Raw genomic sequence first — 23,435 nt, forward strand, 5'->3', positions numbered from 1 at the left:
CACAAGTTCATGTAATAATGGGTATTGTTCGGTTTCATGCTCGAGATTTTGTTTTCACCATGTGGGTTTGGGGCATAGTTAGAATATTTTATGCCTTTTTATATTCCACCTCTTACCTTGAGCCTACACAGCAGCAAAACACTGCAAACAGCAATGTATGAAGTATCCTACTGACAAAAGTACTGTATAACAATGTAATGGGGACAATGTTGTTTTTCATACTCGCTAGGTAAAAGCTTTTGTCAGCGGGTTGTCCAATTTTACATACCACCATGCAACAAGATAGAACCTTTTGTCCTCAATATTGGTCCTAGCCTTACTCCATTGTTTTCTTTTACCACTTTGTTTTGTAAAGAGAACCAGAGGACAGTTAACCCCTAACAAGAGCTCATTAAATGACTTTATACTATACAAGGCAACACACAGTACTGTTCAGAGGGTTTAGGCAGGTGTGGATTTGGGGGGGTCCTATCTCTCCTTGGGGAGAAAGTGCCTTAATCGGCGTGAGGAGACTTATAGGCCATACATGCTCCTGGGAGGGAAGAGATGCAAATGAGCTCTTAGTCAGCTCTGCCTCTGATGCCACCAGATGTAAGGCTGCTATCCTATAAGTCAATGTTTGACCATTTAAAAGGGCCTTGAGACATGACTTGGATAAACAGATAGCTGTTTCAAGGCGATTTTCCCTCATCAGTGCAGAGCTGAGAGTACTAGCTTAACTGGGTGAGAGCAGATAGTACCCCCCAAATCCTGACAGTTCTCTCTGCTCTGCACTGAGGAGGAGCAATTACCCCAAAATATCTGTCTGCAGATGAGATGCTGGCTTATTTAATATCTGAGTCATGTCTCAAGGCCTATCAAACATTGACTTATAGGATATCTGCCTTACATTTGATGGCATCAGAGGCAGAGCTTGTTAAGAGCTCATTTGCATCCCTTGTGGAGTAAGGCCTCGTGCACACAGATACCGTGCCACCATTTTCTTTCCCTCTTCTGTAAAAATGTTTTATCCTTGTCCGCAAAATGTATAGGACATGTTCTATTTTATTTTTTTTGCAGCATGGACATACATGCAGCATGGACATACAGATGTGGCCAGCACAGGATGGATAGGATGCAGAAACGAAAATACGATTTTTCATGAGGCCTAAGGATGCTTTCAAAATGGTTTCAAAAGTGTTAATAGTTTCAATTTCAATTTATTCTGCAGCAAGAAACATCCCCGAACATACAACCAATGTCATTAAGAACTATCTTTAGCATAAAGAAGAATAAGGGGTCCTGGAAGTGATGATATGGCCCCCACAGAGCCCTGGTCTCACTGAGTCTGTCTGGAATTACATAAAGAGACAGAGGGATTTGAGGAAGTCTACAGCCACAGGAGATCTGTGGATAGTTCTCCAAAAACATCCTCCCTGCCGAGTTCCTTAAAAAACTGTTTGCAAGTGTACCTAGAAAAAAAGATGCAGTTTTGAAGGCAATGAGTGGTGACACCAAATATTGATCTAGTTTCAATTTCTCTTTTGCTCATTCACTTTGCATTTAGTTAATTGATAAAAATAAACTATTAACATTTCTATCTTTGAAAGCATTCTTACTTAGCATCTTTCCCACAAAACCTTTTTCACATTACTGTATGTTCTCCATGATTCTTGATTCTAAGCATCGCTAGAGCTAGAATACGTGAGAATGCTATTTCTGCAGTCACCTATTAATTGTGCTAGTTATGCAGCTAACTGATAACAGCAACAAGCTTGAGGAAGCAACTTGGGTCCAAGAATAGAGGCGAGAGACTTGTCTGTCTAGCCTCCTTGATATAGTGCTGTCCACAAGTTACATAGTAAATGAATATTATAATATAAAGCCAGATGGTGGAACTGTCTATAATTGGTCATAATGATCTTCTCTGTGCTGTATACAGGTCTACGTGACTGACAATATACATTGTGATACAATGTACGACCATGCTCTAGTGCAGTGACTACAAATCAACGAGAAAAATGTCACTCTAGCTAATGGGAAAGCACAATTAATTGTTAGTGGCAAATGTTTAAAATCCACTATTGCATGTTGCAAAATACCTAATATTGTATATGATTAAAACACTACCCATGCCCTTAGCAATGGCATGTAATGCAGGTAATGTCAAAAATTTACCTGTCCGGGCACCAGCGGCAAGATCTCCAGCTTTAGCGCGACCTCGATATGAGACGCGTGCTACTAAGCTATGCCCCCTCGTGACACAACAGCATCCTTAGCAACAGGATGCAATGCTTTTTTTCCCCACAGTGGGCAGGTGCTGGAGGAGACTAGCAGTGGGCTGATTGCTCAGCTGCTCTGTTCCTGTGTGCTAGTGTTTCTGACTAATGGAGCACCGAGCCATGATCTATTAGGTTCTGATCCTGGGACTCTATATAAACCCCCCCCCCCCCCCCCGGTCATATACCGGTGCCAGTGATAGTCTTGCTTGGGCTCACTAGCTAGGTTCCTGGTTCTTGTATTCATTTAGATTTGTTTGTGCTTTTGACCTTGGCTTGTCTTTTGACCACTATCTTTCTCTCTCCGTTTTTGTACTGCATTGTCCTCCTGATTCTGACCCATTTTCATCATTCATAGTAACATATTAACATAGTACATACGGCCGAAAAAAGACATTTGTCCATCCAGTTCGACCTGTCATCCTGCAAGTTGATCCAGAGGAAGGCAAAAAAAAAAAAACCTGTGAGGTAGAAGCCAATTTTCCTCACTTTAGGGGAATAGAAAATTCCTTCCAGACTCCAATCAGGCAATCAGAATAACTCCCTGGATCAACGACCCCTCTCTAGTAGCTATAGCCTGTAATATTATTACCCTCACTATCCCTTTGTGTTGTTTTTGGCTCTAAGCGTTTGTCTGAACCTTATTGCAGTCTTTTTAACAAGGGTTTGAACTTCAAGTAGGTAGGGACAGTGGGCTGGGTTCTAGGTTAGGGCTTACATTCTATGTCTGTCCCTATCTACTGTAACAGTGGCTGCTGTGCGCAGCTGTTCTCCTGCTTACTGCTGCAGTCCTGGGCATTGTGTTCAGACATGATCTGCTGCCTGTGCTTCCCATTCACCAATGCAGTCCTGCGCTCTGTCCTTGCAGGTACTGTTTGCACTGGGATCCGCTCAACAGTTTCCCTTTAGCCCTGGCCAAAGCATGCTTGCTGCTTCTTCCCTGCAGCACTTCCTTAAGGGCCGGTGAACGTCACTTCCTATGCTTTATGGGTTAGATCATGTGACCAATCCTAGCACCCCTGCTTGCATATAAGTGTGTCAGCCCCCTTCCCAGATGCCTGAGTGTCAAGATCCTTGTACCCTGCAAAGATTGCTGATTTCTCTGCTTGTGTTTCTGTGTACCTGACCCGTGCTTGTGTTCCTGGACTCCGCTACCTGTTTGATCCCTGCCTGCTTGCCTTTACTCTCCTTTTGCCAACCCGGACTGCCTGATCTGTACCTGTGCCGCCTGCTCTGACCTATTGCTTGTTTGACTTCACCTCTGCCTCATCCTTCGGTCCTGCACTGTTGCTCCTGGTTACAACTCGGCCTGCTGACTACGTTTGTACCTTTGGTACCTTGCTAAGGTACCTCCAGGTCAACCTGGACCAGCTGCCTCATGTGCCAATCTTCCTCAAGAGGTAGAGTAGAGACCTGGTGTTTCTCTCAGGAAAGCCTATCCCCACCATCAGGGATACTGTGAAGAATGAGGGGTTCACTTAGACAACACCCTTAGAGGAGGTAGGATGCGTGGCACGGTGGGTTCACACCCTCTGGTTCGTGACATCTACAAGGATTTTAAATATCTCCAATTGAAAATTGATTATTATTTCCAAGTGGCTGAGCCAACATCTTCTCTTCCAAGCATACCCATACAGTGTATTACCTTAGCTGAGTTTTATACCACACTTCCAAAATATCACCCCTCTTGGTTATGTTTAAAATGCTTTAAACACATTTTTTGAAGGACATCATTGGAGATCTGTGACTCTGTATATAAGGACAATCATGTATTATATTATCATTTTATATGTAGGGATTTTACCCAAGGACATTTTACAGTTATGCTTGAAAAGAAAAACAGTAATGCCTTTAGCTGCTATAGGAAAGTCTTTTTTATTTCCATTGTTTTTTTCATACAGAGAGACGGAGTGGTCTAACACAATACCAGAGGATCCTCCAGTGGGCCTAGCTTCAGACATCAATAATGAACCCCTAAGGTTCAGCATAATGCAACCTCATTTGTATATGCTATTATCATGAACACCTTCCCATAAATATATGGGAAGATGTTCATGATAATAGTGTTGTATTCTTCCTTGGTTGAAATTTGCTGCTGTAGCAGTTTTTGTGTGGTAAAACCCATTTGTATGTGATTTACTTTGAAGTCAGTCATTTGCTACTACTTCTGGTATTCTTCTGGTTTTAGACCTTATTGATATGTCCTGTGTGTTCAGGGTCAGATGGCTCTTTGAAACATTTCCTCTGGTGGAGATCTCTGTCCACCTTTGCGTTGTCTGTTTTAATCACCAGAACAGGCCCTCATTTGTTTAGTGCCTATTATATTCCAGTTGTATATACTATAATGAGCAAAGAAAGACTAAGCATAAGGGAAGGGACAATCTCCTTCAGCCAGTGTCCTTACACATTAGTTGGAATGTACTAAAATAATAAAAAGCATTACCCTTAATATTACAGTATATGGTTTTCATTAAAGCTTTGTAGACCTCCGTAATTAAATTAGGCCGTTGCACTGCAAATAGCTGAGAGCGATACTTAAAAGGTGTTACGCTCCCATACATAAATATAACAGTAAAAGGGATCTATTAAAATAGCACCAGAGTACAACATAAAAAAATAATTGTGCTTAATTTACTTATCTGGCTGGAATAATTAAGGGATATCGTTAAATAGACTACAGAGACTGAAAAGAAATAATAAGGGAGGATTGTAAAGTACACAATGGTTGACACCACTGAGCATGCTGAGAGTGTTCAACGGTGGCTGCACAATCTCTAATTTTCTGTTCATCTAATATATGCATGAAACTAAAACTTGTCATTGCTGTTTTAAAATATTTGTAAATAGAGATGAGCGAAAGGATTCTGAACTTTGTAAATTTGACTCAAATTTTCCAAAGACTTTGAATTATCTGTGATTTATTTCAGAGAGAATATAGAGAGACAGTTGGGGCACTTGCAACATGACTCAAATTTATTTGAGCCCAAATCAGATCGGAGGATTGATTCGGCTCATTCTGAGCCAAGTCAAATTTTAAGAAATTCACTCACCTCTGTTTGTAAACTTTTCCTATTCTCTATTGCTGTTCAGTTGTCATAGTGATACCTAGCATTCGGTTGCTATCTCCTTTTTTAATAAGGGGAAGAGACTGCCGCTATTACAGTCCATTGCATTTCACATAAATTAGAGACTTGTCAGGCACCACCCTGTAATTGTATCTAATCTATGCAGACACTGAACTGAATGGGCTGAACACTGCAGTACCGAGAAGACGGCTCATAAAATATGTACTGTATCCAGAGCGATGACAGAATTAAATTAGCACAAACAAATTAGACTGGGTGAATGAGACTGCACCTTTTAACTGCGCCTGCCAAAGTCTTGCAGCTGGTGTTATACATCCCAATAATGTACCACAAAGCTTCTGACATAATCAGAGCCACTTGTGAATCAGTGTAATCACAGAGAAAGACTCTCCCTGATTTGCTATTATAATTTTCCATAATAAACTCCAGGAACCCACATGATTAATAATCACAGCTCCACGGAGGGGCTTGCTTCCATATCTCCCCCATTTAATCTGCACTTTCAGAATTGCCTTGTCTGACGGATTTATTCTAAGCAAATGCAATCAAAACATCTTGCTTTCCACCCCCAGAATTCACTGGCTAAATTTAGTTCTTGGAAGATGATGTAGGGTGGAAGCATCACACAAGTGTTTAACTCCTTCTGCCTCATTTAGCAATGGAGATGGAAAGGAAGTGCATGTTTTATTAAAAGAGTAAAAATATATTAATCATATGTACCAAACCTCGGATGAGTTTTTCACAGACTCAGTAATTGGTTACACTATTGATAATGGGGTTGTTTTTGGATTGTCTTATGAAAGGTGAAAACAATTAAGACTTTTAAAGGGGTTTCCTGAAATTTTGCCTTGGTGATCTATCATTAGGGTAATCGGAGGATGTCCAACAGCAGTCAGCAGGACAAAGGGGCACAGGCGCCCAACGAAGCACTACAGTTCTTTTACTTTGATTCTTGACATAGAGCATTTCTGTGGCTTGTAGATGAGATTTGGTAAAGTTCTATTCATTTGCTCTGTATAGTAGGAGTATACCTTCTTCAGAAAAATCTGAACTCAAACACCACGGCAAAAATGTATCTTTTTGCGTGATTTTAACCACACCCAAGCCAGCCATCTGATTACACCATTAAAGGGATTTTCTAGTATGTCAACAAAAAGTATTAAACTAGGAGAAAATAGATTTTTTTTATAGAGAGTTAACATTAGGCAGAAAAAGTTTAGGTTCACCCTTGATCCCTTGTGTGTTAAGGGTGCAGCCTAACTCTATGGCATCAAGCTTATGGCTATATTCTGGTTGCAGTTGTATTGTGCTCATTCAAATGCATTGGGTCTCTACTATACCTCTGTTATGCCTCCTATAGTTTCACATGAAGATTTTTTTGATATGGAATCCCACCAAAATTATGACATGTCCCATCTGGTATACTGCGGAGGAGATTTATCAAAAGTGGAGTTCGATACGCCATTCATGATCTCCTGTGCACAGAAGTGAGATGTGCCTAATTTAGTAAAAGACAGTTGCTTCTTAAAAAATAAGGTGGATCTCTGGCCCTCCATGCACAAAAAACTTAAAGACGTTGCCCCACAAAAAATATTCATCCGTTTTCAAACTAGCACCTAGATCTGAATACTTTTGTAATTGCCTGTAATGAAAAATTTAGTATAGCCATTGAGTTATTCAATAAAATGTATCTGTATAGCACCATCCCTTTTAAAGCTGAATGACATTAAGGCTACATGCACATGACCAAATGTATTTGGTGGTCTGCAAATACATCTTTTTGCGGCTCGGACGTGAACCTAAACAACGGTCATGTGCATCGCTTAAATGAGATTGTCCACGAATGTTCTGTAGGTGATCATGTTCTAAGTTGGTTTTGGTGCAGTCAACAGTTTTTGAGTTTTTTTTTCCATGGAAGAGTGAAGGATGATACTAATTGCATAGAGGTTTTAGAACATGCTAGAAAATCTACTTGTGCTTTATTGAGCATTTCCCATTGTTGAAAGAGCTCATTATCTCCCGCTTTCCCCCCACCCCACTGCCTATAAGCCTGATCGTAAGTACAGATGAGGCTCTATATGGCTGACTTTATGGACCTGCCATAATTGGCATAAAAAAATCCATGAAAAGCTATTGTCTTTTTATCTGGATTTTTGGCCGTAGCATAAAACGAAAGCAGCCGCTGTTAGTCAATGTTTTGACGCCTAAGAAAACAACATCAGAGAGTGACAGACTGAAAGTTGTCTATAAATGGAGTGCCGATCAGACGTACTCAGCGCGAGCTGCTGAAATTCCAGGCACATACTGAGATTTATTGTAGCGTCTCGGTAATGCTGATTTCTGTATTACTGAACGCTTCTCATATGTCACCTTTAAGCTGAGGGTTTTTTGCCGCAACGCGTTGTCCTTTGGTTGTCTCAATAACTCCCACTCACTGACTTGGACCATAATTATTTATTCAATACACTCTAACGCTGGAATTAGCCTATGGTTAGCGCAATCATTTCCTTAACTCTGCATGCTTACTTCAGTTTTAACAAGACTGTTATAAGGTGGCTCGCTGGGGAGAAATTGTATATTCACTGGTGTGCTTGAGACATCAAGTACACATTTAAAAAGAAGGGAAAGCTATCATATTATGAATTGGCAGCTACAGAAAGAGAAAAAGGTTTCTGTAAAAATGCATTACATTAAAAAAACAACCGTCCCACAGTTAGGTTTTATGCTCACAGTAGAGCCTGCAGCTCCGCACTACTGTGTGGTGCCTCGGTACAGCACAGTGTTACAGAGGTGTAGTGCTCTAGAAGTCATACTTCTAAGGGAAAATACTGCTGTGATAAGACATCTGATACAGCATGCAACATTTTTCTTCCTGTCCGATTCATAGGGAATCCAACAGAAAATCCAAGTATGCCTCTGTACGAAAATAATAGCAAATGGAGGGGCGATGTGGCCCCATGCACGTCTATACATTCAACTGGAAGGTTATACTGAGCTGTAACATAGCAGTGTACATGATCACTTAATTAAAGTTAAATGTGAGCTAGGCATAGTGAAGATTAGGGGTTATGATTTTGGTTTAGCTTGCACTTTTATTTTTAAAATCAATAAAAAATCTTTCCATAGTCATGAATACTCAGATTGCATATTTCTGACTCATGAGATGGCTAAAGAAAGCAAAGACAGAGTGCTCCAGCTCGACATAGCCAGAAGAAACACTACTCATTAGACAGAAGAATTTAAATAACCCTACAACACTTTACTAGCATTTTTAAAAAGAGTCGACCAGTCATGTCTATTCAGAGGTTTTGACTAATGTTATTCCAGGTGTTGAGACACCCAATGAGTATTAGAATAAAGGGGCATGGTGTTTAGCTGAGCATTGCGCCTTTCCCTTCTGTCTTATAAAAGTAAAGCAAAGTGGCATATGGGTTTTTAGAAGGTCTATAGCCATACACGAACAATCCTACCTCCCATAGAAGGTGAAAAAAGCTAGTTAGAACCAAAGGGAGACAATACTTGGTCCAGTGTCTTATGTGTCTGAAACAACAGGGTAGATTGTTCATTTACATGGCTGGAAAGGGGAGGCAACAAGGTAGAAACGTATAGAACAGTTCAACTCACAGGTCTATCATGACTACTGTAGGTGCAGAGCTTAGGTTGGTAAGAGTGGTAGGTAAATCATAGTCCATTTAGTTCTTGTCCACAGTCAGCTGGACAATCCTTTCCTTACTCTTCAAGTTCTACTCTGTAATGGTCTTAGTGTCCAGCTTAGCTACTGGCAGTTCGTCTGAGCCACACACAACTTTTTGCATACCGGCTGTACTCACCACTACTGCTGACCACACAACACTGACTCCTTGGAGTGAACGGGATCTTTAACTGTTTATGTTGGTGACTCCTCCCCTCACTGTCGTATTTTGATGGGCTGTCTAAACCCATCCAAGTAAATGCTTATCCCAACCCATCCCTCCATAATAACTTTATTAAAACAGATTGACAGTTTAACAAACATGGCATGACTTAGCTGAGTTATTCATCAAAAATGGTGGGAGCTTTCCACATAAAATGAAATTAAAGGCGGTCAGTCAGGAGGAGGCAGGAGTGCCTCCCTGAGTACTGCTCAAAAAGACAATGAAGAAAAACTATGGGGGGCAGTATACTAGATAAAATATCACTTTTAATAATTATAAGGAGATAAAAAACAGCCCCTACAGACAAACAACAAATCAGACATGTACAAAGGTGCACACACACAAAAAAATGGTTCAGATGAGAGACCAGTTGAGTATAGGTGTACTGTAAGTAGTGGGCTGGACCACTATTGGTAGGCCGGGCGCAACTGTGTCAATGAAGATCAGCTAGCCCTATTGCCTCCCTACTTGGCCTGGTCCGCCCTATACAATGTGTCCACTGGACGGGATCCAAAAAGCCCCGCAAGGGGTGGCCCCGACTGGAACTCTCTTCCTGTGTATGTGACCCTATTAAGGCCCTAACACAGGGAAAAACACAAACTGTCCGAATGGACAGACAACATACAATATATGAAAGTAACCCCACCAACAGATGGATCCCCTGGTAGGGGGATAGGGTGATGGTAATACTTATATGCTTTCCACATACCCTTACATAATGTATTGCCTAGAGAACTGAGCTTCCTTGCTTCAATATTAGCCATTTGGTTTATAGATATGTTTCTTTATTCACCAAGGGTTGGCTAGTAAAATAATTATATCTTTCTGTTTGACCTGCAGTGATAATGTCAACTGTTCATTATCTCCAAACAAAGACACCAGACAGGAGAAACTAAAAGAAAATATGGAGAATGGGAGTACAACAAGAAGGCTCGGGAGAGAGCTAAGCCCCCACCAGTACCATGGGTAAGAGTAAAAAGTTCATCTAAACTTCACTATTGAAGGTAGACCGGGCTCTGACATTTCTGGAATGGACCTATGTAAAGTCAGTTTGATGATCACCTCTCGTGATATGTCTGTTTTTACTAAATTAATGTATTCCCTATGAAATAATTTTGGAGCAATTTTTCTTATAATTCTGTGTTGTTTCAATTCTCTGGTTTCCCTTCTAAGAAATTAACAAATGGATATTACCATTCACACTGTCACCTCCCTTTCCCCACAATAAAAATAAAAATAAACAAAAAATAAAGATCATAGGCATTGCCATCTCCCAAAATGCCAGTTCTAAAATATATATACGTATTTAACCTGTAAGCTGAATACCATAATGGAAAGAAACTTAAAATGACCTATTCACCATTTTTGGACCTTCATCTCCCTAAAACAAATTGAATAAAAAGTGATGCTATAAATAAAAAGTACAGATTGCCCTGGAAAAAATGAGCCTTTACTCAACTCCAGATATGTAAAAACAGGGTCAGAATATGGGGATGCCAAGCAAAAATTTACTAAATTCGTTTTTTGTTTTTTTTCCAGTTTCATCTCATTTGGAATTTTTTTCCAGCTTCCCACCACATTGTATGCAATATTAAATGGTGCCATTAAAATTTACAACTTGCCCCACAAAAAAGAAGCCATCATACGGCTAATTGAATAGAAATATTCCACAATGTGGAATTGCATCTGTTATGCTTTTTAATATTGGAAAAGTTCCCCAAATTGTCCCATATTGCGGGTAGATAGTTTTTAAACATGCATGGTGTTATGGGGAAAAAACGGTGGACTATTCTCAACAAGCAGTCCAAAAATGATGCCTAATGGGGGCAAACATTTCAATTTTAGGAGCTGTAGCAGTAAAATGGGGATATAGAGGTAGGAAGGTCTAGAATAGATAATAGGGGCATGTGGTAGCAATAGTAGTGGCACAATGGAACAGACAAGCCAGTACTGAGTAGGTGTGCCTTTAGGATTAGTTGTAGTAGTAGTAGTGGCTGTGGGGGAGTATCAGATGCAGCAGTGGCAAGAGCCATACTGTACTGAAAATGAGGGTAGCAGGCAGGCAGCAGTAGTGGCATAATGGGGCCGGATATCAATAGCCACTGTCAGTAATGACAGATCTATTCATTGGTCTCAGCTGGAGGTGTGTTAAAATCCTCATGGATCCATGCCTTGTTCATTTTGACAAATGTGATGATTTGTACACTGGCAGAGGACAAGTTTGTCTGTTTGGGTGTGACAATGCCATCTGCCACGCTGAAAACCCATTCTGAAATTACACTGGAAGCTGCATAAGACAGTACAAAGAAAGCAAACTGGACCAGTTCTGGCCACTGTTTCAATCTGCCTGCCCAGAAGTGCATGTGGTCAGGCAACATGTTATGCACCAGAGAAAGGCCACATTCCAAGTTGCTTGGGCGATATGTCTCAGTTTGCTGATTTACATCAGCATGGCAAGGCAGGTGAAAGTAATGATCCATCATGTTAATAAGAATGAACTGTCTTCTGCTGCTTCTGGTAACAGAAAAGGCAGGAGGGGGGTGACTTAGAAGGGGCCGAGAGGGGTCTCCTGGTAAGACACATAAATGGCAGGTGTCAGCTCTCCGAAAGCTGTGGAAAGCTGTGTATACAGTGTATCCTGGTAATACAGCAGTTTGGCCTCCCTTTTTACAACAGGAAAGCATTCCCCCATTTTGCTTTGATATTGAAGGTCTAAAAGCATACAATGTGACCTGCTTGCCAGTGTGCCTCAGGACCCATCGCTAGTGTCGTCATCATCATTATCAGCCTTGTGCTCCTGCACTACCGACTTCTACTGCTCCTCCTCCAGTGGTAGTTCCTCATCTACCTCCTTCACTTACTCCACTTTGTCCACGGGCCCCCAACAGCTCACGGCTACGCAGAAAGATGCATAAGCTGTTCTTGTTCTGTATCCTTTGTTGCATCATCGTGAGCATTTGCTCTGACATAATAATCAGGAGGATGACATCATTGATGCCACAGTTGTACTTTAGCAACTCATCAGCTGTGTGGCTACTCTACCGGACTAATTAGCTCTAACAAAGCATGGCAATGCTCCTCTTTACACATATGATAGGAGAGAGGGGGAATAGAAGAAATGCTCTTCCATGTTTTTGTTTGGCACGGGAGTATGTCCATTGAGGAGGACATGGAGGAGGCGGATAAGCACCTGGTGTGGGAACCAGACTGACACAATTATGGAAGTGTCAATATGAACTGGAAAGCTGCTGCAGTGCTGCATCACAAAAAACATAGACCCAGTGGGTGGTGAAATACATGTGCTGTCCCTGCCCATAACAGATGCTCCCGGTGTCCAAGGGGTTTTGTTGCCTCTTATTAGGAAAAAATATGGACCCCTCTAGGAGGGTCATTGAAGACAGAGATGATGCAACTGGAAGGCTTTTTTGGGGGACACAAGTATGGGAAGCAGAAGGAATGCTGTGATCCCTGGCTCCAAGGCGCGGTGTCAGACAAAGAGGTAACTTCCACATCATCCTGCTGTGACTGAGAGGAGAAATGAACCATCCAGTCCACAATGTAGGGTTTTCAACCAAAATGTTTTCTTTTTTCTGGACAACTTATCCAAAAATCACGCACAGTCAACATTTTTTACAGACAAATTGGAAAACCATAATGAATTATAAAGATTATAAATAATACATGTCTGTAGCTCAATATACTGATCATAACAATTTTCAGCTTGATAATGCTAAAATGACTCACTTTACCATCAAAAAATCAAGGCAAACTTTGTTCTTTGTCCAGTGATAGGTTTTTAGAAGCAGAACCACTCAGCCCTTCACCACCTCCCAAGGGGAAAAAGAAGAAGAAAAAATCTGATCGCAAAAAGAGAAAAAGGTTGGTCTAAGCTTGGGCTAAGCAGCTGCAGTTAGGTCTCTTGCATAGATTGCATTGTCTATATGTAATATAATAGTCCAACACAACAGAACACAATACGGATATTGATGGTTTATACAGGAAAATGGAAAAGTACATCAAAGTGTTAAATATGTATTACAATTATGTAGTTATTTTACACATAATACAATTTAATTTAGATTTCTGTTTGCTTACTACTACATTGCTTATTAAACCATACACAGGCTCAAGACCGGGCACATTCCAAGTTATGATGACAGCACCTGTTATGTGTGCCGTCACCCACAGATAAAACTTGTGGCTGCTGAGAGCATTGGATATAGAGACACTTGCAGTATATGTTTAATATATTTTACCACTTGTATCACTAATTGAAGTTATCAGAATGCTAAAGAACCACAAAAAATTTTAATATTTCAAACAACAGTCCATAAACGATTGCGGGGGGGAGTGCAGTATGTATTTTTACCATTTAACCCTGGGGCAACTTTTAGTGCATGCTTAATATGACAAAAAAAAACATGTAATGAACAGAGGGGATTTAAAAGAATTTAAATTAGTTGAAATAAGCATTAGTTATGGTTTCCTAGGCTAGATTCACACCTCATTTCAGTAAATCCAATGTTGCAGCAGAGGAGCAGACTACTAGAGTTACCGTATCTGGTATGTCCAGACAATTCCAACCCCCGTTCACTATAATGGGATCCGGCAGATATTCAGCATAAATGCCGGCTTTGTATCCCGGAAACGGATCCCCGCTAGATCCTGTTATGGTGAATAGGAATCTGGCAGTGGCCACCGATGCCGACTTTGTCGGATACGGTAATTCCGGTAGTCTGCTCCTCTGCCAGAATAGACTAACAAATTAGGCAAATGGCGATATGAACCTAGTATTATTGATTATTATGCAGAATATTTTACATTTCGTTTGCCATGTCTTCATATTCAGGTCACGGTCTTACAGTCCTTCTCCGGTGAAAAAGAAAAAGAAGAAGAGTTCAAAGAAACAGAAGAGAAACAGGTATGAGACTCTAAACTGACAATGTACCGTGCTTCTAGTAGCCATATGGTAATTAATCTATGAACTTCAAGTATACATCTTGCTAGGTTGGAATTCCTTAGACATCAATGGTGTATATTGTTCAGAGTGCTGCTATAGCGTAAAATCTGTATTTTTTCATTGGTTTTCAAAAAGGTAACTTTATTGATATGTTATATCTAACCCTCTTACTGTGACAACCCTTTCACATGCGAATATAATAGTTCCCCTAACAAAAAACTGTTTTGCTCTCGCAGACCAGACTCATCCGTGTATGTCATAAACAGGGGAGTATGCAGATCTCACAGGGCCCCATAGCAAAATTTAGTATGGGTCATTCGTTCTAGAGTAAAAAACGGACCCACCAGAGTACAAGAGGATCCTCTGGTGGGCCCAAGCTCTGACAGAGTTTGGGCCCTTATTTCTTCTGGTGGGCCCAAAGGACTTATCACCTTTGGGACACAGCCTTATTTCACCTTAAGGACCAGGCCATTTTTTGCTAATCTGACCAGTGTCACTTTAAGTGGTGATAACTTTAAAACGCTTTGACTTATCCAGCCCATTCTGAGATTGTTTTTTTCGTCACATATTGTACTTCATGACACTGGTAAAATGAAGTAAAAAATAACTAATTTTTTATTTATAAAAAATACTGAATTTACCCAAAATTTGCAAAAAATAGCAAATTTCCAAGTTTCAATTTCTCTACTTCTATAATACATAGTATTACCTCCAAAAATAGTTATAACTTTACATTCCCCATATGTCTACTTCATGTTTGGATCATTTTTGGAATGATATTTTATTTTTTGGGGATGTTACAAGGCTTAGAAGTTTAGAAGCAAAACTTGAAATCTTTCTGAAATTTTCAAAAACCCAATTTTTAGGGACCAGTTTAGGTCTGAAGTCACTTTGCGAGGCTTACATAATAGAAACCACCCATTCTAGAAACTACACCCCTCAAGGTATTCAAAACTGATTTTACAAACTTTGTTAACCCTTTAGATGTTCCACAAGAATTAATGGAAAATAGAGATACAATTTCAAAATTTCACTTTTTTGGCAGATTTTCCATTTTAATAATTTTTTTACAGTTACAAAGTAAGGGTTAACAGCCAAACCAAACTCAATATTTATGGCCCTGATTATGTCGTTTACAGAAACACCCCATATGTGGTGGTAAACCACTGTATGGGCACACGGCAGGGCGCAGAAGGAAAGGAATGCCATACGGTTTTTGGAAGGCAGGTTTTGCTGGACTGTTTTTTTTTTACCCTATGTCCCATTTAAAGCCCCCCAGATGCAACCCTAGAGTAGAAAATCCATAAAAGTGACCCCATCTAAGAAACTACACCCCTCAAGATATTCAAAACTGATTTTACAAACGTTGTTAACCCTTTAGGTGTTCCACAAGAATTAATGGAAAATAGAGATACAATTTCAAAATTTAACTTTTTGGGCAGATTTTCCATTTTAATATTTATTTTCCAGTTACAAAGCAAGGGTTAACAGCCAAACCAAACTCAATATTTATGTCCCTGATTCTGTAGTTTACAGAAACACCCCATATGTGGTGGTAAACTACTGTACGAGCAAACGACAGGGCGCAGAAGGAAAGGAATGCCATACGGTTATTGGAAGGCAGATTTTTCTGGACTGTTTTTTTTTACACCATGTCCCATTTGAAGGCCCCCTGATGCCCCCCTAGAATATAAACTCCCAAAAAGTGACCCCATTTTAGAAACTACGGGATAGGGTGGAAGTTTTGTTGGTACTAGTTTAGGGTACATATGATTTTTGTTGCTCTATATTACACTTTTTGTGAGGCAAGGTAACATGAAATAGCTGTTTTGGCACCGTTTTTATTTTTAGTTTTTTACAACATTCATCTGATAGGTTAGATCATGTGGTATTTTTATAGACCAGGTTGTCACGGATGCGGTGATACCTAATATGTATACTTTTTATTTATGTAAGTTTTACACAATGATTTATTTTTTGAAACAAAAAAAATAATGTTTTATTGTTTCCATAGTCATCATTGTAATAAGGAAAATAAAGTCTCCCAACTTCTATGTCGGAAAAAGTGTAGTAGGTGTGTCACTCTTTATTTTTCAATGTACTGTATTTACACCAACCGACTGGTATATATACATTGATAAATATACTCCATGCCCATCTATAAATGCCATTTCCCTGAAATAGTTTATTATAAGCTTTTCTGGCAGGCTGTTCCAGCAGAACAGCCTGCTGGGTCTGTACTACCATTTGCACACGTGTGCTGATGGTAGTCTACTCAGCCCCATTCACTATAATAGGGACAGTCCAGAGATCCAGAGATCCAGAGATCCAGCTGCAGCACAGCAAACATGCAGAGAGTGAATTTAGTGAATGGGGCCGGGCGGACTTCCGGCAGCTTAATGAGAGTGTGAAAGTAGTCTAAAGCTAATGCCAGCTCAGTGCATAGGAATGAATGCAGTTATCATTGACTGCAGTGAAAACTGCCAAAATCTATTTGCACTGAGCTCCCCCTAGTGGCAGCTGCATGAAAATCCAGTGTTATCATGTAGGGAATGAAAGAAAGAGTTCAGCGCTGGGCCCCCTAGCAGTGGCATGGTCTGCCTCCATGGAAGGTATGCCACTGGTCATGGATGACCATTCATGACTGCAGATTTACAATAACAGTTGATTGCAGGAGGTTTCATAAGCTAGACATGCAGCAGTCATCTGATCACCGTACTCACTTCAGTAACAAAAATAAGTTTCGTTTGCAACAGGAGATGAAAATCTAGTTCTCAAAGTTTACATTGAGATAATAAACAAAAATCACAGAAAAAAAGATAAACAAAGATAAAAACATCCTGCACGATGTAATAAATAAATATGCGAATGTCGCTGGCTACATTCATGAAAAGAAATCACAGAAAAAAAGATAATAGTGCACTAACAAAATAGATGGAAGCATTATATATGGACTAAGCCCTCACTCTGATGTAATAAAATCTGAGACTCTTAGCCAAAATATTTTGATGAAAACACATCTGTGCCCGCCTACCAAGTGCCAAGGTGGTCTCAGGTCAGGCAGGTCCTATGCTAAACCTACCTAAGCCATTGGTCTTCTATGTTCAGGAGCGCAGACACCGCACATATGGTGTGCTGCTCCTAGTCACCTCCATGTGCATTCAGCAGCCAATCTTTAGCACCTAATCAAGGCAGCTTGTTTGATAGGAAGATCAAAAGTGCACAGGAATGCTACTACCAAGATAAAATAGGAGCGCATTCACACTTGAAGGTGCCACTCCCTAAAGCATATACTACATAATAAACAAAAATCACAGAAAAAAAAGATAAACAAAGATAAAAACATCCTGCACAATGTAATAAATAAATATGCGAATGTCGCTGGCTACATTTATGGGAAAAAAAATCACAGAGAAAAAGAAATCACAGAAATACAATCTGAGACTCAGCCAACATATTTTGATTAGGTGGTACATATAAGTGTGGAACACATCACAAAGTATACATCTTTCAAAGCCTGGCCTTAGATTAAAATATTAGATTAAGCCAAACAAAAGTTTATCTATCATACATTTATGACAAAAATATAATTTGCTCAAATCTCCAATGAATGTTACTGTAGACCCAACCTAGAGCCTTGAATATCATTATAATGCTACATTCACATCTCTGCTTAAGGTATTCCAGAAGAGAAACAGACTACTAGAATTACCTTATTCGACACAGCCGAACACTGCCACGTACCACCAGTTTCCATTGACCACATGTACCGGTAATTGTCCGACACAAAGCTGGCATTTATGTCGAAAAGTTGCTGGATCCAAATATAGTCAATGAGAACCAGTGGTATTTAGCTATCCAGATATGGTAACTCTGGTAGTCTGCTCCTGGATAACCTTAGCAGAGATGTGAATTACCCTAGGAAAGCAGATCTGCTGATTATCTTTACATTAAATTCTCATTTGTATACCGTATTTGTATCTGTGCATAGTAGTTCATCACTGTATGCATGACATGCCTGCAATATGATGCAAAGTTTATAAATTCAGCTTGTTTCTAATTTCTCTAGGTCTTCATCAAAGAAGAGAAGACACACGTAAGTGATTAATATGCATAGTGAATCTAAATTGCTGTAACATAAGTAATTTACAATGAATAATGCTAAGTGAGCACTATGTATCTTCTACAAGGCCAAACACGTTCCTACAGTTATGTGCAAATTAATAACTTGACCTTGACAACTTTTGATGCTTTTCAGTCACTGTGTCCACTCCTGTGAAATCTTTGTTATATGACTACAGAACACAAACATTCATGCGTATAGTCTTATTGTCTATCATAACCGGGTGGTCCTTTTACAAAGACCTATAGAGCTGCAATGATTAGGAATGGTGAACATTTACATGCCGAAATGATCGCTGATGTATGAGGAAGAATGATCATTACTATGATCGTTGATCCCTATACGGTTCTGAGCACATTTCTATTTACACAGGCCGATGTGTTGTCGACAAACAAGGATTGTCACATGAAAGATGGGAACAAGAATTTGCTCTTTGTCGGGTGATCAGTGGAATATTTACATCGAAATTATCGGGAATAAGGACTTGTACAAACGTTAGTTTCTGTTAAGTGGACCAATCCTCGGCCTGTGTAAAAGGACCTTTCTTCAGACTGAACAGTTATCAAAATAATTGCTTAGAACTTATTAAATGTTGGCCATAATTGGCCTCTGTAGAAGGGCCTCAAGACATAAGTAATCGACTATCATCAATTTAGATGAGTAGATAATTGCTACAATTTGAATGCTAATAATTCATGTTGGAATCATTTATGCAACCAAATAAAATATCGTTTGTGGTGATTGAATTGCAGTAATGTAAAGTTTAATTGTGTGATTTCAGTGCTTTAAATGATGTATATACGTACCATATTTTTCACCCTATAAGACACACCGGCACATAAGATGCACCTAGGTTTTAGAGGAAAACAATAAGAAAAAAATATTTTCCATTACACCTTAGGTCAGACCAGTAACCAGACCCCCAAAGTTAATCAGACCTCAGCTTACCGCCTCAATCAGACCCCCAATGACAATCAGACCTCAGATCAGACCCCCAATGCCTCAGATCAACCCCCCAACCTTCAGCCATCTATCAGCCCACATATGTCAGCCATCTATCAGCCCCCATATGTCAGCCATCAGCCACCATATGTCAGCCATCAGCCCCCATATGTCAGCCATTAGCCCCCATATGTCAGCCATTAGCCCCATATATTCAGCCATCAGCCCCATATATCAGCCCCTATATATCAGCCATCAGCCCCCATATAACAGCCATCAGCCCCCATGTCAGCCATCAGCCCCATATATCAACCCCTATATGCCAGCCATTAGCCCCTATATGTTAGCCATCAGTCCCATATATCAACCCCTATATGTCAGCCATCAGCCCCTAAATGTCAGACATCAGTCCCCAGTGCAAATAAAATGAAAAAACTCACTTACCTCTCCTGCTCCTGGATGCCAACGCTCCTCTCAATCGCAATCCTCTTCATCCTGCTGTCGGCTGTGTATCACGGCACACAGTGTGAAGTCACAGAGTGCCCTCACGCTGTGCGCAGCCCTGCACAGCTGATAGCTGAGCCGAGGACCAGGAAGCGGTGAGTACAGAGCCTTCACCGCTTCCCGGTCCTATGGTACTAATGAAGCACTTCCATAATGGAAGCGCTTCATTAGTATTCGCCCCATAAGACGCAGGGGCATTTCCCCCCCACTTTGGGGGTAAAAAGTGTGTGTCTTATAGGGCGAAAAACACGGTAAATCGCTGTTGTCTAAATACAGTAAACGATCCACAAGGTGGATTTAGACGGCAGATAACAGGGCAGATTATCGAGAACAAACTACGGCAGCCCTGATCACATGCAATGAATTAGTACATGATAACGTGTGCATGAAAGTGCTGGTCTGTTATCGACTTTAAATCGCTAAATGCGATTGTGTCGTTAATCAGCTAAACAATTATCCACTGGTCTAAATCCACCATTAGTGTCAAGTCATTTAAAAAGTTTTGGATATGAGAACCACATTGCTGGTATTAGCTTGCTCCCCACAATTTTTTGGGAAAACTACCGGTATATGTTTTAAATCACCAGGCAGCTTTTGCACAGTTTGTCCAGCCAAACATATTTTAGATGTTAATTTGTTTTGAAAGTTCTGTTATCTGCTTGTGGAAAAAAATCTGGAACAAAATTTACTTTACATGATACAGAATGTGGTTTTACAGTTCTTCTGTCATGAAGTTAGGTGAAGGGTGGATTATCCCTGTGTATAGAAGATCTGCTTTCCTGCATATTTTTTTAATTAAAAATAGGAATAGATCCTAGTACAAAGAAAATGGGAAACATTCCTAAATATTTCCCTAGGGAATTCACTATGAGCTTTTCTTGGATATTCTGAACGTAGTTGAAGATAGCCTTCCTTGGTAGATTTTTACCTTCTATAGTATGGAATGGATAATAGTCTAGATAAAATTCATTATTTGCTATTAAACAAATATGACAATTTGTCATACGTGGTGCAGTATAAAAATGTTATTTTGAGACCTTTGTCCTTCTATGTGACCAGGATATTATAAATGTTTTTTATGCCTCAAATGCTAAATTTAATAAAATGCTCCTTTTCCTAGTTCATCCAGTCCAAAAAGTAAAAGAAAGCATGACAGGAAACACAGAAAGCAGTGAGTATATACGGTACCTTCCTTTATTATATTGACCTACTGTACAGTCCTAAACATGGCCTGCTCGTCTTGTAGGCCCCACATTGTATTTTATCTGGTTTAAATGAAATGGGTCTAAAGCCTCATGCACACATCCATATGTGTTTTGCGGTCCACAGACCCCGCATCTGCAAAACACGGATAACAGCCATGTGCATGCCGCCATTTTATTTTTCCCTTCTATAGAAATATCCTATCCTTGTCCGCAAAACCAACGAATTATAGGACATGTTCTATTTTTTTGCAGAACTGTGACATGGACATGCAGATGCATTTTTTGCAGCCACATTGAAATGAATGGGTCCTCATCTGATCTGCAAAAAGAAGCAGTTTAGATGTGGAAAAAATATGGCCGTGTGCATGGGGCCTAATAGTTCAAATCAATACAGTAAAGTTACTTTCACAAAAATGCCTAAACTCTATAATCACAGGTTTTGGTCATAAAGCCAATATAACATGGATGGTCAGAGATTTTTGTTCCAATTAAAGGGCTTCTGTCACCCCACTAAAGTGATTTTTTTTTTTTGGGCTGGTGAAATTAGTTATATTGCGATATATCACAATATAATTCTGTCACTTACTTTGATCCAGCAGTTTCTTCCAAAAACGAAGTTTTATCATATGTAAATTAGGTCTCTAACAGCAAGTAGGGCGGCTACTTGCTGCTAGCTGCTGCAGAAATCCGCCCCCTCGCCGTGTTGATTGACAGGGCCAGCCGGGATCTCCTCCTCCGGCCAGCCCTGTCGGCATTTCAAAAATCGCGCGCCTCTGTGGGTTCGGCGCAGGCGCTCTGAGATGAGGAGGCTCGTCTCCTCAGCACTCCCTCAGTGCGCCTGCGCCGATGACGTCTTCTATTTCGGTGATGTCATCGGCGCAGGCGCACTGAGGGAGTGCTGAGGAGACGAGCCTCCTCATATCAGAGAGCCTGCGCCGAACCCACAGAGGCGCCCGATTTTTGAAATGCCGACAGGGCTGGCCGGAGGAGGAGATCCCGGCTGGCCCTGTCAATCAACACGGCGAGGGGGCGGATTTCTGCAGCAGCTAGCAGCAAGTAGCCGCCCTACTTGCTGTTAGAGACCTAATTTACATATGATAAAACTTCGTTTTTGGAAGAAACTGCTGGATCAAAGTAAGTGACAGAATTATATTGTGATATATCGCAATATAACTAATTTCACCAGCCCAAAAAAAAAAATCACTTTAGTGGGGTGACAGAAGCCCTTTAAGTATTTATGCCACAGAGTTACTTTGGAAAATGGTCTTCAGGGTGGGTGGTTTTCTCAAAGATGACCAATATACTGTACATAGGATGTGATGGAAGTAAAAAAGCTGTCACACAAAATCTAGTTATCATGCTCAGATAATGTTGTTCATTCCTAAGAAAGGTTGAACAATTTAGAGGTATTCCAGGATTATGTTATTGATGGCCTGCCCTCAGGATAGGCCATCAAAAGCTGATCGGAGAGGAGGCTAGACATCCAGCACCCCTGCCGATTAGCTGTTTCAGTGTAGTTCCAGCGCCAGAAGTCAGCTTCAGAAACACACAGCTACGTCCACTGTGTAATGGATGGAGCTGGTTACTGCAGGGCTGCTGCAATTGAATTCAACGAGAGCAGCTCCGCAGTAACCTGCTCTGTCCACTACATAATGGATTGAGCTGTGTATTTCTGATGCCATGTTCAAGCACTGGAGCTACTGCAGAAAATCTGATCTGCCGGGTTGAGGGGTGTTGAACGCCCAGAGATATTTATGGCCTATCCTAAAGAAAGGGCAACCCTTATAAACTCATGGACAATCCCTTTAATAGTTCATGTACACAGCCATATTATGTCTCCATACAACCATACTCCATATTCTCCTCTACAGTAAGGGCGTGGAAATTTATGGCTCCATACTATAGAGCCATACTGCTTTGTGCAGTGCCATATAGGTTCAGTGCCAGTGTACATGAGCCCTTCTGTCTAAAGCTCAATATGCTGATAAGAACTCATTACCAGCATTTACAGTGAGTTGTAAAATGATGATAATTACCACCAAAATAATCTAGTCAAGTACCACCAGCCTCATAAAAAATAATGGACACATCTATTTTTTTTCACAGACACAGGAAAAAAAGTTGCCTTTTATCACAGACTGTCCAGAAATTTCTGTCCCCGCCTGTCTGATTACCTATCCTGATGATAGGTTATTACTCTATTACACTGCACAACCCCTTTTAGGCTGGGTTCACACCTGAGCGTTTTACAGCGCATTCCTACGCGCTGTAAAACGCTCAACAAGGAGAAACCAATGCTTCCCTATGGGAATGGTTCTCACCTGGGTGTTTTACAGCGCGTACGATCGCGCTGTAAAATGCCCCAAGAAGTACATGAGCTTCTTTGGGGCGTCTTGTCGCATACAGAGCGCTCCTTTCAGAACGCTCAGGTGTGAACCCAGCC

General features: G+C 40.5%; 1 protein-coding gene across 1 annotated transcript in view; it reads left to right on the forward strand.

Annotated features, from left to right (window-relative positions):
• The window catches only part of SRRM4 (serine/arginine repetitive matrix 4), a 150,410-nt gene that overhangs the window by 57,999 nt on the left and 68,976 nt on the right, over positions 1–23,435 (forward strand). The window contains exons 2-6 of the mRNA XM_044282201.1: positions 10,099–10,224; positions 13,045–13,137; positions 14,108–14,179; positions 18,288–18,314; positions 20,908–20,958. Of these exons, the coding sequence (XP_044138136.1) occupies positions 10,099–10,224; positions 13,045–13,137; positions 14,108–14,179; positions 18,288–18,314; positions 20,908–20,958 (369 nt within the window). The remainder of the gene's footprint in view (positions 1–10,098; positions 10,225–13,044; positions 13,138–14,107; positions 14,180–18,287; positions 18,315–20,907; positions 20,959–23,435) is intronic.

This window comes from Bufo gargarizans, chromosome 1 (assembly GCF_014858855.1).
Source record: "Bufo gargarizans isolate SCDJY-AF-19 chromosome 1, ASM1485885v1, whole genome shotgun sequence".
Classification (NCBI taxonomy): Eukaryota; Metazoa; Chordata; class Amphibia; order Anura; family Bufonidae; genus Bufo; species Bufo gargarizans.